Raw genomic sequence first — 14,404 nt, 5'->3', positions numbered from 1 at the left:
GACGGATGAGGCTGGAGAAAAATGGTGGATAGGTGGTGACCTTTTGTCTGTCTGTCCATATGCAGTGGAGCTGTGCTGGGCTATTTCTTTTCTTGCTGTGTATTACTTTTTCTCAACAGGACCCCGGCCTGTCTACTCTACATGGTTCGTTTATGTACAATGATAATGTTGGCGTGATTACTACTTCCCCGTTGGTCGCTGCAGTGCCAAAGCTAATGTACCCCAAGTATGATACCCCTAGAGACAGACAGCCATCTATGAATGAAAATCGCCAAGATATATGGCAGCAGATTGTCAAATCACCAAAGATTCCTTGACCGCTCTGTCTCTTCCCACCACCAACCTCAACTGGCACGCCTTTTTTCTCTCGCCAAACACTCCGTTCCTGATCCCGTCGATGTACAACTCATAAGCTGGGAAGTAGCAATCCACAAACTTCCTTACCTGCTCATCCGTCATGCCACCTTCGACCCCCTTCTCTCGCCGCAGGCCTTGCTCCTGCTGGATCCTCCACTCATACACCCAGCCTAGATCCTCGGCATCAACGTGCACGAAGGCGTCAAACTGGTCCCATATCAGTTGATACTTCTCCAAGCAGGAGTTGATAAACATCAAATGAGCCGGCAAGTGCCGGTGAAGCGTCTTGCTGGTCGGGGAACAATACTTGGCTTCAAGAGCAACAGGCGAGAGCGGACGGAATCCAACGAGCCAGCCCTCAAAAATCACAATCTTGGGTGGGGAGGTGATATGAGTCCAGGTTGAAGGAGGTGCGCGGTCGCCTAGGCCGGAGAATAGAGACTTGTCATAGCTGGGGACGTGGATGCCTTCGGGGGGGAAGGGTGATGTGAGTGAGGAGAGGAAGGAGGTCAACAGGGGAATATCATGGGTTCCTGCTCGGAAGGGTTAGGGATACATGCGAGTTTTTTGTAATCGACTGGATAAGGGGACGGAGGGCCAAGACATCGGTCGGGGGATCAGGAAAAACACAACGTACCGGGTTCCCCACGATACTGCACCAGCTGGTTGTCCGGGTTGGCCGCCGCCAGGGCTAGCTGGTCGGCATGCGTCAGGTAGAAATCGTCGATGCTCACAACAAGCGTCGGGAGCCCCTCCCGGCTCTGCAGGGTCTCGGCCAGGGCCCGCACCAGCGTCGTTTTGCCCACCCCTTGGACCCCGTTCAGGCCGATGATGAATGGCCGGGAGGTGTTTGGGTGCTGTTTTTGGTAGGTCTCGATTCGTGACAGGATGAATGGGATGCAGATGGGCGATTTATCGTCCACGATTCGTGACTGCAGCGGAACGTCAAAAGATTGTGCCATTCTTGCTTTTGCTTTTTTATAGCTCTGTTCTGTACGAATGGTAGCTCCGGGCGTTGCTCTTCGCTTGGGCTGTCCTGGAGATACCAAAAGCGGAGAAAATGAGAGTGTAGAAAGCAGAAAGACTACACTGTTGCTGGTTCGCTACTAACAAAACACGGATACAGCTCTCTCGAAGATTAAGGTTGGTGTTGCAGATGTTGGACCTGTGGTCCAGCGACACAGCTGCAGCCTTGCAAAGCCTCGACGTCTTGAAAAGGACCAAAGCGATGACGACAGCGGGCAGCTTCTGGAGCGTGGGAGTGGGTCGAAGCCGCAATTGGTGGGGGTGGAAAGTGTGGGGAAAAGGATTTCTCCGCGTTTAGAGGTTGGGGTTTGCGCTTTCTTCATTCTTCCAGGCGGGCCAATGCCGTTCAGCTATAAGGTTCGAGCTGACAGCAAACTCTGGATCTTTCGCCGATGTCCGCCATGCGTCGGCATCTGTGAGAAGGTAGGTATTGGTCTCATCGAGCTGGTTATCGAAGCCCCTGAGACTCTCGGTTTAGCAAGTAGAAGCAGGTCTTTGCACAGCTTGGTAGCCCCGAACTCAAGCTGACCTCGCTTGCTGCCACACAAAGCTCGACTCATGTGACTCTGCGCCAGGGTCACTCCGGCTCACCACATGTCGAACTCGGCCTTGCACGTCCGAGGGGCCCAGAAATAGCCCAGGCCCTCCGAGTGGTCCGGTCCGTCCGGGCAGTCCTGGATTTGTCTTTATAACCGAACCGAGTTGACATCTCAAAGTCTGTTCAGAAGAGATGCCAAGGTCGGTCCCCGGCAACACATAAAGTTGACTATTATGACTCGTACATAAGTGTCGTCCCCGGACGGAAAACCACAGGCTTCTGGGCAGGCATAGAAACCCTGAGGAAAAACTGCAGCAGCTTAACATTAACCCCGGTTGGGCTGTTGGGGATAAGCTCTCCCGCTGCAAGTCCTCACGGGGTTTGAGGCTTGGGATGGACGGATTCAACAGGGGGATGGGTCGAATTGCAGAATGGCATGTGAAGAAATGGAACCTGGAGAAAGGGAACGGCTGGGGGCACTAGCGCCCCCGCTCTCGGCAAAACAGACGGCTGTGGAGAATGGAATACGGCCACTGGCAACCGCGTGTGCCTCGGCTTAACAGTCCGGCAGCACTGGGACACAGGGGGACAGGGGTCATCTGGCTGCCCTCCAGCACACCTGCCGACGTCAAAGGACATCCACGGGTCTTTATTAGAAGACAGATGCATCCGGCTCGTTATTAACCGCCATTCGTATAATTTTACCTCACGAATCTAATCCCTCTCCTTTTCCCTCACCACCATTCCTCACACCACACATACACAATGGCGGAACAATTGAGATACGACGGCCAAGTCGTTGTCGTCACCGGCGCTGGCGGCGGTCTCGGCAAGGCTTATGCCACTTTCTTTGCGTCTCGCGGCGCCAGTGTCGTTGTCAACGACCTCGGCGGCTCTTTCAAGGGCGAGGGTAACGACTCCAAGGTGAGTTCTTTCGTGCCAGCCTTCAATCTAATATTGGCAATCGCTGACAATGTTTTGTCATGCAGGCTGCCGATGTTGTCGTCAACGAGATCAAGGCCGCCGGTGGCAAGGCCGTTGCCAATTACAACAGCGTCGAGGATGGTGACAAGATCATCGAGACTGCTATCAAGGCTTTCGGCCGTATCGATATTCTCATCAACAACGCCGGTATCCTCCGCGATGTCAGCTTCAAGAACATGAAGGATGTGGACTGGGACCTCATCATGAAGGTCCACGTCAAGGGCAGCTACAAGTGCGCTCGTGCCGCCTGGCCTCACTTCCGCAAGCAAAAGTTCGGTCGCGTCATCAACACCGCTTCTGCTGCTGGTCTGTTCGGCAACTTCGGCCAGGCCAACTACTCCGCCGCCAAGCTCGCCATGGTTGGCTTCACGGAGACTCTCGCCAAGGAGGGTGCCAAGTACAACATTATCTCCAACGTCATTGCTCCCATTGCTGCCAGCCGCATGACCGAGACCGTCATGCCCCCAGATGTTCTCGCGCTCATGAAGCCTGAGTGGGTTGTGCCCCTCGTTGCCGTTTTGGTTCACAAGAACAACACTAGCGAGAGCGGTTCCATCTTCGAGGTCGGTGGTGGTCACATCGCCAAGCTCAGATGGGAGAGGTCCAGCGGCCTGCTCCTCAAGTGCGACGACACCTACACCCCTGGTGCCATTCTCAAGCAGTGGAACAAGGTCACCGACTTCTCCAACCCACAATATCCCAGCGGACCCAACGACTTCCTCACCCTTTTGGAGGAGTCTCAGAAGCTCGGCCCCAACGAGCAAGGTGAGAAGATCGACTTCACTGGCCGTGTTGCTCTCGTCACGGGTGGCGGTGCTGGTATCGGCCGTGCTTACTGCTTGGCCTTTGCCCGTGCTGGCGCTTCCGTTGTTGTTAACGATCTCGTTAACCCCGACGATGTTGTCAATGAGATCAAGGCCATGGGTGGAAAGGCTGTCGGTGCCAAGTACTCCGCCGAGGACGGTGATGCTGTTGTCAAGGTTGCCATTGACACTTTTGGCCGTATCGATATTGTAATCAACAACGCCGGTATCCTTCGCGACAAGGCTTTCACCAACATGGACGACAACCTCTGGGACCCAGTCATGAACGTCCATGCCCGCGGTACCTACAAGGTCACCAAGGCTGCCTGGCCCTACTTCCTCAAGCAGAAGTACGGCCGTGTTGTCAATACCACCTCCACCAGTGGTATCTATGGCAACTTTGGCCAGGCCAACTATGCTGCTGCCGTAAGTCTTTTCGTGGAACGTGAGATGGTTTGAAATGCTAACTTGAATGTAGAAATGCGCCATTCTCGGCTTCTCTCGCGCTCTTGCGCTCGAGGGTGCGAAGTACAACATCTTCGTCAATACTATCGCCCCCAACGCCGGTACTGCCATGACCAAGACCATCCTTCCCGAGGAGCTTGTCCAGGCCTTCAAGCCCGACTACATTGCTCCTCTCGTCCTCGCTCTCTCCAGTGACAAGGTTCCCAACCCCACCGGTGGCCTCTACGAGGTTGGCAGCGGTTGGGTCGGCCAGACCAGGTGGCAGCGCACTGCTGGTCACGGCTTCCCCGTCGACGTTCCCCTGACTCCTGAGGAGGTTGTCAAGAACTGGAACGACATCATCACCTTTGACAACCGCGCCGATCATCCCGCGAAGACCCAGGACAGTCTCGAGAAGATCATGGCGAATATGGAGAACAAGTCCGGCTCGGGAAAGGTATGAGCACCCCATTTTTTCATGTACCATAGTCACCATATAGTGTTTTGTGTAGAATAATGATGGAATGATGTATGAGCCTTCAACGTTTTGAACTTGATCTCTAACTGCTGTTGTGTCAATTTTCAGAGCGCCGGCGGCGATAACAAGTACCTCCAAGCCCAGCAAGAAGCCCTCAAGACTGAGAGCAAGGGAACTGAGTTCAATTACACCGAGCGCGACATTATGCTTTACAACCTTGGTATTGGTGCCAAGCGCACCGATCTCCGCTACGTATTTGAGGGTGCTGAGGACTTCCAGGCCATCCCCACCTTCGGCGTCATTCCCCCATTCGATACCGAGTTCCCCTACTCGTTTGACGACCTCGTTCCCAACTTCAACCCCATGATGCTCCTCCACGGCGAGCAGTACCTCGAGGTCAAGAAGTACCCAGTCCCCACCGCCGGCAAGCTCATCTCCAAGGGTAAGCTCATCGAGGTTGTTGACAAGGGCAACGCCGCTATTGTCAGGCAAGGAATCACCACCACCAACGCTGAGACTGGCGAGGAGGTCTTTTACAACGAGATGACCGTCTTCCTCAGAGGGTGCGGTGGTTTCGGTGGGCAGAAGAAGCCTGCTGACCGTGGCGCCGCTACTGCTGCCAACAAGCCCCCCGCTCGCGCCCCGGATGTCGTTGTCGAGGAGAAGACCACTGAGGAGCAAGCCGCCATCTACCGGTTGTCCGGTGACTACAACCCCCTTCACATCGACCCCGGTTTCGCCAAGATGGGTGGCTTCAAGGTGCCCATCCTCCACGGCCTGTGCTTCTTTGGTATTGCTGGCAAGGCTGTCTACGAGAAGTTTGGCAAGTTCAAGAACGTCAAGGTCAGATTTGCGGGCACAGTAAACCCCGGTCAGACCCTCGTCACCGAGATGTGGAAGGAAGAAAACAAGGTCATCTTCCAGACCAAGGTCAAGGAGACTGGCAAGCTGGCTATTGGCGGTGCCGCGGCGGAGTTGCTTTAATTCAAGTGAGGATGTTAGAACGTGGGTGTAAATAAATTTGAGGGACAGAATATGTATGATTATAGTACGGCTGAAGGAGTCAGACAGACAGATATCATAATTGGATAGGAATGGAAGTGTGGTCCAGTCACACAGATTTTATGTTTACACCTTCCGGGTTTCTGTTGACATCTAACTTGCAGCCCATATCAAGTCTCGTGGTATCCACTTTTACCCCTATTTGACCCTTTTCATCACGTCAACATTACCCACAAAAGTACATGTCGATTCAGGTATCACACATGCAACGATTTTGTAGGCCTGGCAAGTAAGCAGCCCATGGAGGAGATCAAATCCAAATCACAACGCGTCTTTCTCCGGGTTCTCTTGTTCGGCAGCTTAGAATTGAAATGAGAGAAGGTAACAAACAAAAATGTCCTCCAAAGTTCGAGCCTCTTGTTCCGGAAACCTTGAAGCTGCTCAGGTTGAAGAGTCCTGACCTCGATGCAATGCCTGAACTTCGTAGTACCAAGTGGGAAACCCGAGAGCGGCCCTGAGATAACCTAGTTTATTTCTGTAATAGGTGCAATCCCTTGCGAGAGCGGCTCTTTTGGTAGGATAATAATTGGTAAAGCAATGGACAAGCAGCAATCTGTTCAAGTCACCAGACTGACATCGGATAGACTACCTACCCAGTCGCACATTTTAGTAAACGTTTTTTGTTCGATTCATGAGCAAAAAGAGAACTCAAGCTCAAGGCTGCCCGAGGCGCCTGCTAAGGTATCCGTTTTACGCCACGTTGGAACTAAACTGAATTTGCCACGAGTGCAAAATGTAAACATGTCGGATATGCCTGTAACTGTACTCTGAATGTAGTGGTTAGGTGAGGTGAAATTACTGCAAGATATTCCCTTGTCCAACTCCTTGTACCTCACGTCCATCAACCGTCCCATCTCGGCCCGGCAGTGCCCAGACCCGATGGATCTGTAGTATAACACAACCAACAACCAACGGTCAAGCTTACATTCATTGAACCCCCATCCCGTCAATCCGATCCAATGTTTTAAACTACCACCCTTCCTGACTGTTCCGTTTGGTGCTCCCGTTTCCCTTTTAACATCTAAACCCCCACATTATCTGACTCCCACACGGCAGCACTCCTCCCGTCCCATGGATGGACTCAACCGCAACCCCCCATCCGTGTATTAAACATCAATCCGGATAAAGTCAGGGGACCAAAAGGCAGAAGCACAGACTTGTCCGTCCCGCTGGTACTGTCGTAAAGGTGGGGGTCAAACACGGAAACGACTGCCACCTCGCCCTCCTGCTTGAGAAAGTGAAATGGCACGTTGCGGTTTAGAGCTCCTGACCGGTTCATGGCGTGTCGTGATATCAGTCTTGTTGGTTTGGTCTGCTCTTTGTCATGACAGGGAGGCCCAAGCGCTAAGGTCTTTGGCCGACACCGGCTACCTTATCCGGTTATGGCTTTACGACGAAGCTGTAGGCATGGCACCCTGACGGGAACGACGCGGAGATTTGTACCAGTACTTTGATACTTCAGTTGTGTTGTATACAACCAGTTTGACTTTATTCTTGCAGCATCATTTACAACATGGTAACCAAGCAAGCCAAATACGACACGGATATTTTTTCACCCAGCTCCCATGCTCAACTTTCCAAAGCAAGAGCCTTTTCCCTTGGGCCCGTCACAAGCTCAAACTCACCCGGATCCAGGGTGAGGGTATGCCTGCCGCCCGTCATGCTCCTCAGATGCCCATCGTACTTCATCATCTCCTTCAGGGGAGCCTTGCCCATGATATGCAACATCCTCACACTGCCACTCATCTTCTTACCCTCGTCCCTCAGACTCTGCACGCCCTCATACGGATCAGGAGGAACATAGACCCTGGTCAGGTCAATCCTTTCCCCGCCCTGGCCGTCCACGCTGCCAGAGTAGTCATCCTCTTCGGGCTTGCGCACCTCCATCACCTGACCGCCGCGCGCGGAGCTAATATCGTGCTGGATGGCATGCGATGCTTCTTCGGGGCAGTGAATGGTAAATTTTGTAAAAGGCTCCAGTATACCGACTTGAGCGTTCTCATGGGCTTCCTTCAGCGCTGCGCGCACAGCAAAAAGCGCGGCGTTGGTGATGTGCCCACCCGTAGAGTTCTTACTCCAGTCCTTCTCTGGGTCAAAGGTAATGTGAACATGACACTTTCTAACAGGGGCGCTGCGGCGGGGACCGCGGGAGAGGCCGGCGATGGCGCCGTTGAATAGCTGCTGGCGGACTGTCTCGGTGTCAAATGGAAGCTCATCCGTGTCTTCGGGCAGAGGAATCGAGACGTGAATAACATTGCCGTCGCGCTCGATACTGGACTCTAGCAGAGTGTCGTGGTGGCACGCCTCGAGGGGCTCGAGAAGGACTGCACAAGCAGCTCTGCCAGCAACACCACGGAGAGCACGGTCGTACTCATGATGGTGGGGGCGAGTGGGGGCAAAGAGGCATTCCGAGTACTCAACCTCAATATCACCCCAGATGGCCGTCTCCTTTTCGATCTTGTAATGCGTTAAAAGGCGGTCTTGGGCGATCTCGAGGTGGAGAAGCCCCATGCCAGAAAGAATGAGCTGCTCCGATCTTTCGTCCTTGTGCCATCTAATACTTGGGTCCTCTCTGGAGAGACGTTGGAGGGCATCCACGATCTTGTCGCCAGCTGTCTTGGTATATGGTTCGATCGAGATAAAGGCGACCGCTGGAGGGGTCTCCGGGGCTTTGATGCGAACGCTCCTGTACGCCTCGGGAGCCTGTGCTTGGTGGCCCGGGAATGTCAACAACGTGTCTCCAGTGCGTGCTTGTTTAAGGCCAGTCATGGCCCCGATGTGCCCGGTTGGAAGGGTTTGGATGTCGTGGTAATCCTTGGCAGAAACATGCATGATGTTTTGCGGCTTCTCAAAGACGTGCATGTTGCTGTTCCACATGTGGCTGCTTCTGCTGAGACTGCCATGATATGTGCGTACCCAGCTCATCAAGCCTCGTGCCCCGCTATCCACCACCTTGAAGACGTGAGATACCGACAATACTGGCTCTGGCTTTTGGTGCGGGGCACCTTTCTTCTTCGGGGCCGTCTCCATGAATTCAGAGAACGTGACGGTCTTAGAACCTGTAATGAGACGCAACTCTGGCCGCTCAGAAGGGTTCGGGAGGTAGTCAACCACAGCTTCAAGTAGAGGTTGAACGCCGATGTTGGTCAGGCTTGAGCCAGCAAACACTGGGGTGAACTTGGCCTCTCCATCGATGATAAGCCGGCGGATAGCCTTTTTGATCGTTCCGGAAGACACATTGATGTCGCGTTCGAGATACTCTTCCATAATGCCTTCATCCTGGTCCGAGAGCTTGTCAATCAACTGGAGACGGGCCTTTTCCATCTCATCCTTGAGGGCAGGGTTGTGTGTGGCGAGGGTCTCCTTCGGTACCACCGTCATGGCACCGGAATTCTTGGAGAATCTGAGGCCAACTTCATGAATGACATCGATAACACCAACGAATTCGTCTTTTTGCCACCAGGGAATCTGGCAGAGCAAAGGCCAGGTTTTGAGCCTGGCCGCCGCCTCCTGAACTGCTCGCTTGAAGGAAGCACCGTCGCGATCGAGCTTGTTCACATACAAGAGTCTGGGGATGTTAGAAAGATGGGCCGACTGCCAGACGCGCTCGGTATGGGTTTCAACCCCTTTTACACCATCCATGATACAGACGGCACCGTCGAGGATAGGCAGACAACGGTCGACCTCGTAACGAAAATCCTGATGGCCAGGGGTGTCGATGAGGTTGATGGTTTTTGACTCCTGACCGTTGGGTAAGACGGATTTTGGTGGCCATTGAAAAGTCACAGCGGCTGATTGAATGGTGATTCCTCTCTCCCTTTCCATGGGAAGGAAATCTGTCGTGGTATTGCCGTGGTCAACATCTAAAGGCTGTCAATATCTGTGACTACCACCGGGGAGTGGGCGGAATGGTCCAAAGCATACTTCCAATATGCCTTGTACGGCCGCTGTGATAGAGCATGCGTTCCGTAGTCGTAGTCTTGCCAGCATCAACGTGGGCAATGATGCCAATGTTGCGGATGTTCTCAATCCTCGCCTCGTGGTGAGCATGTTCGGTTGCATAGCTCCTGATGCCTTTTCCAATTGAGCTGTTGGAATTGCATAGCCGGGCATTTTTTAGAACTAAGAAACGAAGCAAGAGCTTCCCCTGGCCGTGGCGGCAGGCATGGGATGAGACGGTGGTGAACATTCCCAAGCTTTGATCCCTTCGGCTCAGCTTGTTCGGTACCAGGTATGCTGTGAGCCCACAAGAGATAAACTACCAACCCGAGGATAGCTTCAGTCAACGAGTCAGCAGCCAATCAGCTCTGCATACCAAGCTGCCGAGCTTACTGCTTAAGTCCTGTTGAACGAAGGGAAGGGGACCATGCCTCTAGACTAAAAGAAGACGTAGCCAGAAGGACAGCTGTTGATTTTCTCACTCGGAGATCTTGAACAACAGAGCTGTCTCTGAATTGAGTTTCGATTTTTAGAGCAATCAGGCAGGGTAGCTTTAGGACAGGAGCTCATGCTGCGAGCTTCAGGTGGACCGTGCGTACCCCGCTCCCAAATCCCAGCCATAGATCGCTTGGCGCTTCCATTTCCATTGTTTCCAGAGGGAGCAAGGCGCCGAACGACACAAGCCACCCACGGTCACATCCAACCTCACCTCAGCTGCTTCACGCTGGACACGCCACGCTACGCTATACGGCCACAACGACGACGTGCGACTGGCCAAGTTACCTGGATCGAAACGAGTTGAATTATCAGAAACACTTGCTATTGTGGCCCGGCCATTCCCCTGTCACACCGCACGTCATTGCCAGGACCGACAAGCTTCCCAACAACTGCGCAATAACTAGACCTCCCACGTCATCTCAACAGAACATCCGCATATCTTAGTTCGAACCACATAATAAACCGCCATGGACTACAGCGCATCGATACAAGACGACCATGCTGCCGAGGCTTCGCCTTGGGGTAACTCTCCCAGTTCCTCGCCCAGACAGGATCAGACCGGCTTCGGTTCCAGCATCGCCGGGCTGACGGGCGATGCCCCGCCCTCCCGTTACCAATTCCCCTCCCACAGCTCCAACAATGGTCTCCATGACGATGGCGGGTTCGGCGCAAGCGATTCTGATTATAAGCGACCAGACACTGCGAGCACTGTCTCAGCTGCCGAATCCCATGGCGTGGAGCCCAGTATGGACGAGCCGGGCGGCGTCCAGCATTACACGGAAAACCACGCTTCAGGGGCTGGCGACCATGGGCCATTATCTCCAGGATCTCAGCATCAGCATCAGCAGCAGCAACAATCGCAAAATCCTGCAGCCGAAGGGGCACCTCAGGGTCAAGACCGGCCGCAACAGCAGCAGCCCCGGCGATCGCAGGCGCCCCAGTTCAAATTGCAGGCCAAGATCACCGGGTTGGAACGGACGGGAAGGAAGGATCCTATTTTGAGATTTGATGTACATGTACGGCCCCTTTCTTGGTTATACGTCGTTAGGAGCAAGACGGATGCTTACAAGAAAAAGACAAACTTCCCTGCCTTTAGAACGACACAGTACCGCGATGTACGCCGTCTCCACTCTGAATTCATCAAGCTTGCCGAGCACTTGATCTCGGCCAACCCCGAGGCTATTGTGCCGGCGATACCGCCAGCTTTGACATCCGCCGGTGCGGGCACCGAGGAGGATGAGATTCGTGTCAAGGCGCTCCTCCAGCGGTGGTTCAACTACGTCTGCAGCAGCGAGGTGTTGGCCAGAGATCCTGAAATGGTGCTTTTTGTGGAGAGCGATTTCGGCTACAGCCCCATGGTAAAAAAGAAGCAGCCGGCAACTGGTGTGCGCAGAAAGATCTTGAAGCAGTTTGCCCCGCCCCCAGATGACACTCCTGAGCTGCAGGAGGCCCGCCCCATTGTCAAGCTATTTTATCTGGGAGCGATGGATGCCGGGCACAAGGTTGACAAGCTTGTCAAGTCACGCAGAGGTATGTGCCCGATTGTTCTTTGCTACGGTCAAGGAAACCCAAATCTCTGACGATGAACTCTAGGTCTCGGACTTGCTGAATCCGACTTTGGCGTCAAACTTGGCAACATGCACGTTCAAGAGCTCCATCCAGGGCTAGCCAATGCCTATCGCAAGCTAGGCAAGATCGTCCAGACCGTCGGCGACTTCCACGCCGCCCAAGCAACAGCTGAGGCTACCACCATTGGTGACCCCTTCCAATACCACTCTCAGGATGCCTTCATCGTCAAGGAGACCCTCACGAACCGCCAAATTTTGATTCGCGAGTTCCTCCAAGCCCAGGAGCAAACCCGCAGCAAACTCAACGCGGCCGACCGCCTCAAAGCCTCCTCCAATGTCCGTCGCGAGAAAGTCGACGAAGCCATCGGCGCCCTGCACGAAGCGCGTGAGACAGAAACGGCACTCTACCAAAAGACCACCCGCGTCACACAGAATTTGGTTCACGAACGGCGCAAGTGGTTCGCTCGCACGGCAGCCGATCTACGGCTCTCCATCCGTGAATACGTGATTCGCGAAATTGAAGCCGAAAGGCGCACACTGGCACTCCTCGAGTCTGTGCGACCCGACATTCGAGCGATCGACTCTAGCGGTGGGCTCTCGCGTCTCGGGAGAGAGGCTCATCCGCCTGTCAGACGGGTCAGCATGGCTACCTCCCAGGGACCCAAGGGCGACGCCTGGAGTGGTGTTCCTAGACGGCACGATAGCAACATGAGCAGGAGTGTCTCGGGAAGCTTTATGGCTGGCAGCGTTTCCGAGGAAGGGGAGGAAGGCGGAGAGGGCGGACACGATCAGGGGGCAAGGACGCGGGCGTTGAGCGGTGGCGGCGGTTCGGTGGCTGGGAATCTGCCGGGTTTAGCGGAAGAGGACGACGAGGACAGGGTCGATGCGAGAAATGCGGCCAGTCGGTTGGCTACAAGCACCTTCTAACTTGTCAAAATTCTAAAGGATAAAGGAACATTGGGAGCGTGGTGTGGAAGAAATGTTTGTGATCAAACAGGGGGGTCAACGAGTCGAGATATTACATGATGAAAAGAACTATTGCCCAGAAGACGGGATGGCCGAAGATGCAGAAGTATGATGTAAGAGGGACACGACAGTAGTAGTCCCGCAGTAGCCAGCAAGCAAGTTAGAAGCAGCCGCAGCAGGAGGAAGATGACGATGCAGAAAATGCTCGGTTTACAACTCACGTACAGCAATGGTTACACTACCCCCGGCTTGACTTCGGTGACACAACAGCATGAACCACGGGGGTCTTTCGGTAGCCTAAAGGCCATCTCTTCACACATGATACCGGACGAGTCAGCCTGTATGTTTTGATGACTTACATGTTGTGATACCGAAGGTAAAGGTGTGCTTGGTGGTTAGATTTTCCCTTATAGACATTGGCAAAAGATTAGGTAATGGCTGATGGTCATGAAGAGGTAGCGGCTCGACTCCAGATATACATGTATAGATACTTGCTCAAGGGTCAAAGCACCGTGCCGTCTAACAGTAGCATAGGTAGGGGACTCGTCTGATATCATGCCTCCCCGCAGGGAGTATATGCTTCTCTAGGCGCGTTGGGCTGTTTCTATCATACCCCTTTTTGGACGGATCTGTATCTATCTGAATATATTTTGTCCCGTCTAGGGGGGATCAACGACCTATGAAACCGGTAGTTGAACCTCTTCATCTATTCTTTTACCGCGTGTATTAAAAGCTAGATGACGACAGCAGACCAATGCCCATCTAGCAACATATGGGGAAACGGATTCGACGATGACGACACCAGGGCAGAGGGCGGCTCAAAAAATGCTCGCTTGTAAGCTCCCCGTCCCTACCACACAGCTGTCAAGCTGCTACATCCGCTGCTCCCCCTACCTTGTTAAGCTTCCCGTTGTCATGCTTGGATCATATCACCAACGTCAGCGTCCAACCGGTAGACACACCCGGCAGGGCCGTCCCGTCCTGTTCGTGGGGGGGCGGGCAGCAAGCTACCAGCGAGCGGGGACCCTTCAAAGTCCGAATGAGCGCGATACGGCCGGGCGCTCATGATCCCACTATACCGGCATACTTTTGGTTGTCGTCGACCTGTGTGGCAAAAGAACCGAGCACCAAAGTTAGCAACAGCGAACGGGCGCTTCGAGGCGAGGCCGAGGCTCCGGGGAAAGGGTCCGGAGGGCGGTCGCATAGAGCCTGCCGTCAACGTTGCTTTCACCGGCCACTGTTTTGGTTGCGAAGTCCAGAGGGCTCTCTTGGACCAGATCAGAAACCGAGGAGCGAGCTCTGCACGCTCACCGCTTCGCCTATCCATCATCTCGGTAAGTGGTGTATTGTGTAGGTGCGGTGACAAACCCCCCTGGCAGATTTACCAGGGGGGTTTGCATGGTGGTGTCGTGCAGCTATATGTGTATGTACGGAATCCGTATAACCCTGTGTTTTTTATTATATCTGCAGGAGAGATGCAGGGTTTCCGGTGTACTCACCCGGTGCAGCCTCGTAGTGCCACGGTAGTGAATCCTGGTGTTCGTACGAGCGGGTATTGTTGGTACTGGTAACCTCTGCGAAAAACTCCATTAAAACACAGCTGCCGCTGCGAGCGAGGGGCAAGGCACCCAATGCCCTTCCAACATCTGCACAACGCTAACGAATTCCAACTCTTCTCGCCGGCGCACATGGGAACAAGATCGACTTTGCTCTCTGTCGAGGCAGGTCCGAATCTTCGCCG

The 14,404-nt window shown here is 53.9% G+C and overlaps 4 protein-coding genes across 4 annotated transcripts; 2 read left to right on the top strand and 2 right to left on the bottom strand.

The window, feature by feature from the left end:
- Positions 1 to 35: 35 nt before the first annotated feature.
- QC761_123800 (uncharacterized protein) lies at positions 36 to 1,735 on the bottom strand. The gene is made up of 2 exons (XM_062875643.1): positions 995 to 1,735; positions 36 to 890 (listed from the first exon to the last, which is right to left on the bottom strand). The coding sequence occupies exons 1-2, from the start codon at positions 1,317 to 1,319 to the stop codon at positions 295 to 297; spliced, it is 921 nt and encodes a 306-aa protein (XP_062736235.1). The 5' UTR covers positions 1,320 to 1,735; the 3' UTR covers positions 36 to 294.
- FOX2 (bifunctional hydroxyacyl-CoA dehydrogenase/enoyl-CoA hydratase fox2) lies at positions 1,730 to 5,784 on the top strand. Its single transcript, XM_062875642.1, has 4 exons — positions 1,730 to 2,845; positions 2,911 to 4,134; positions 4,187 to 4,609; positions 4,739 to 5,784. Exons 1-4 carry the CDS (start codon positions 2,687 to 2,689, stop codon positions 5,612 to 5,614), a joined length of 2,682 nt encoding a protein of 893 aa, XP_062736234.1. The 5' UTR covers positions 1,730 to 2,686; the 3' UTR covers positions 5,615 to 5,784.
- Positions 5,785 to 7,065: 1,281 nt separating this feature from the next.
- Positions 7,066 to 10,151, bottom strand: MEF2 (Ribosome-releasing factor 2, mitochondrial). The gene is made up of 2 exons (XM_062875641.1): positions 9,617 to 10,151; positions 7,066 to 9,555 (listed from the first exon to the last, which is right to left on the bottom strand). The coding sequence occupies exons 1-2, from the start codon at positions 9,879 to 9,881 to the stop codon at positions 7,262 to 7,264; spliced, it is 2,559 nt and encodes an 852-aa protein (XP_062736233.1). The 5' UTR covers positions 9,882 to 10,151; the 3' UTR covers positions 7,066 to 7,261.
- A 71-nt stretch (positions 10,152 to 10,222) lies between these two features.
- Positions 10,223 to 12,906, top strand: VPS17 (Vacuolar protein sorting-associated protein 17). Its single transcript, XM_062875640.1, has 3 exons — positions 10,223 to 11,145; positions 11,206 to 11,659; positions 11,723 to 12,906. The coding sequence occupies exons 1-3, from the start codon at positions 10,597 to 10,599 to the stop codon at positions 12,622 to 12,624; spliced, it is 1,905 nt and encodes a 634-aa protein (XP_062736232.1). The 5' UTR covers positions 10,223 to 10,596; the 3' UTR covers positions 12,625 to 12,906.
- Positions 12,907 to 14,404: the final 1,498 nt, after the last annotated feature.

Source organism: Podospora bellae-mahoneyi, assembly GCF_035222275.1.
Source record: "Podospora bellae-mahoneyi strain CBS 112042 chromosome 1 map unlocalized CBS112042p_1.2, whole genome shotgun sequence".
Taxonomy (NCBI): domain Eukaryota; kingdom Fungi; phylum Ascomycota; class Sordariomycetes; order Sordariales; family Podosporaceae; genus Podospora; species Podospora bellae-mahoneyi.
This window is presented reverse-complemented; position numbering and strand designations above follow the sequence as displayed.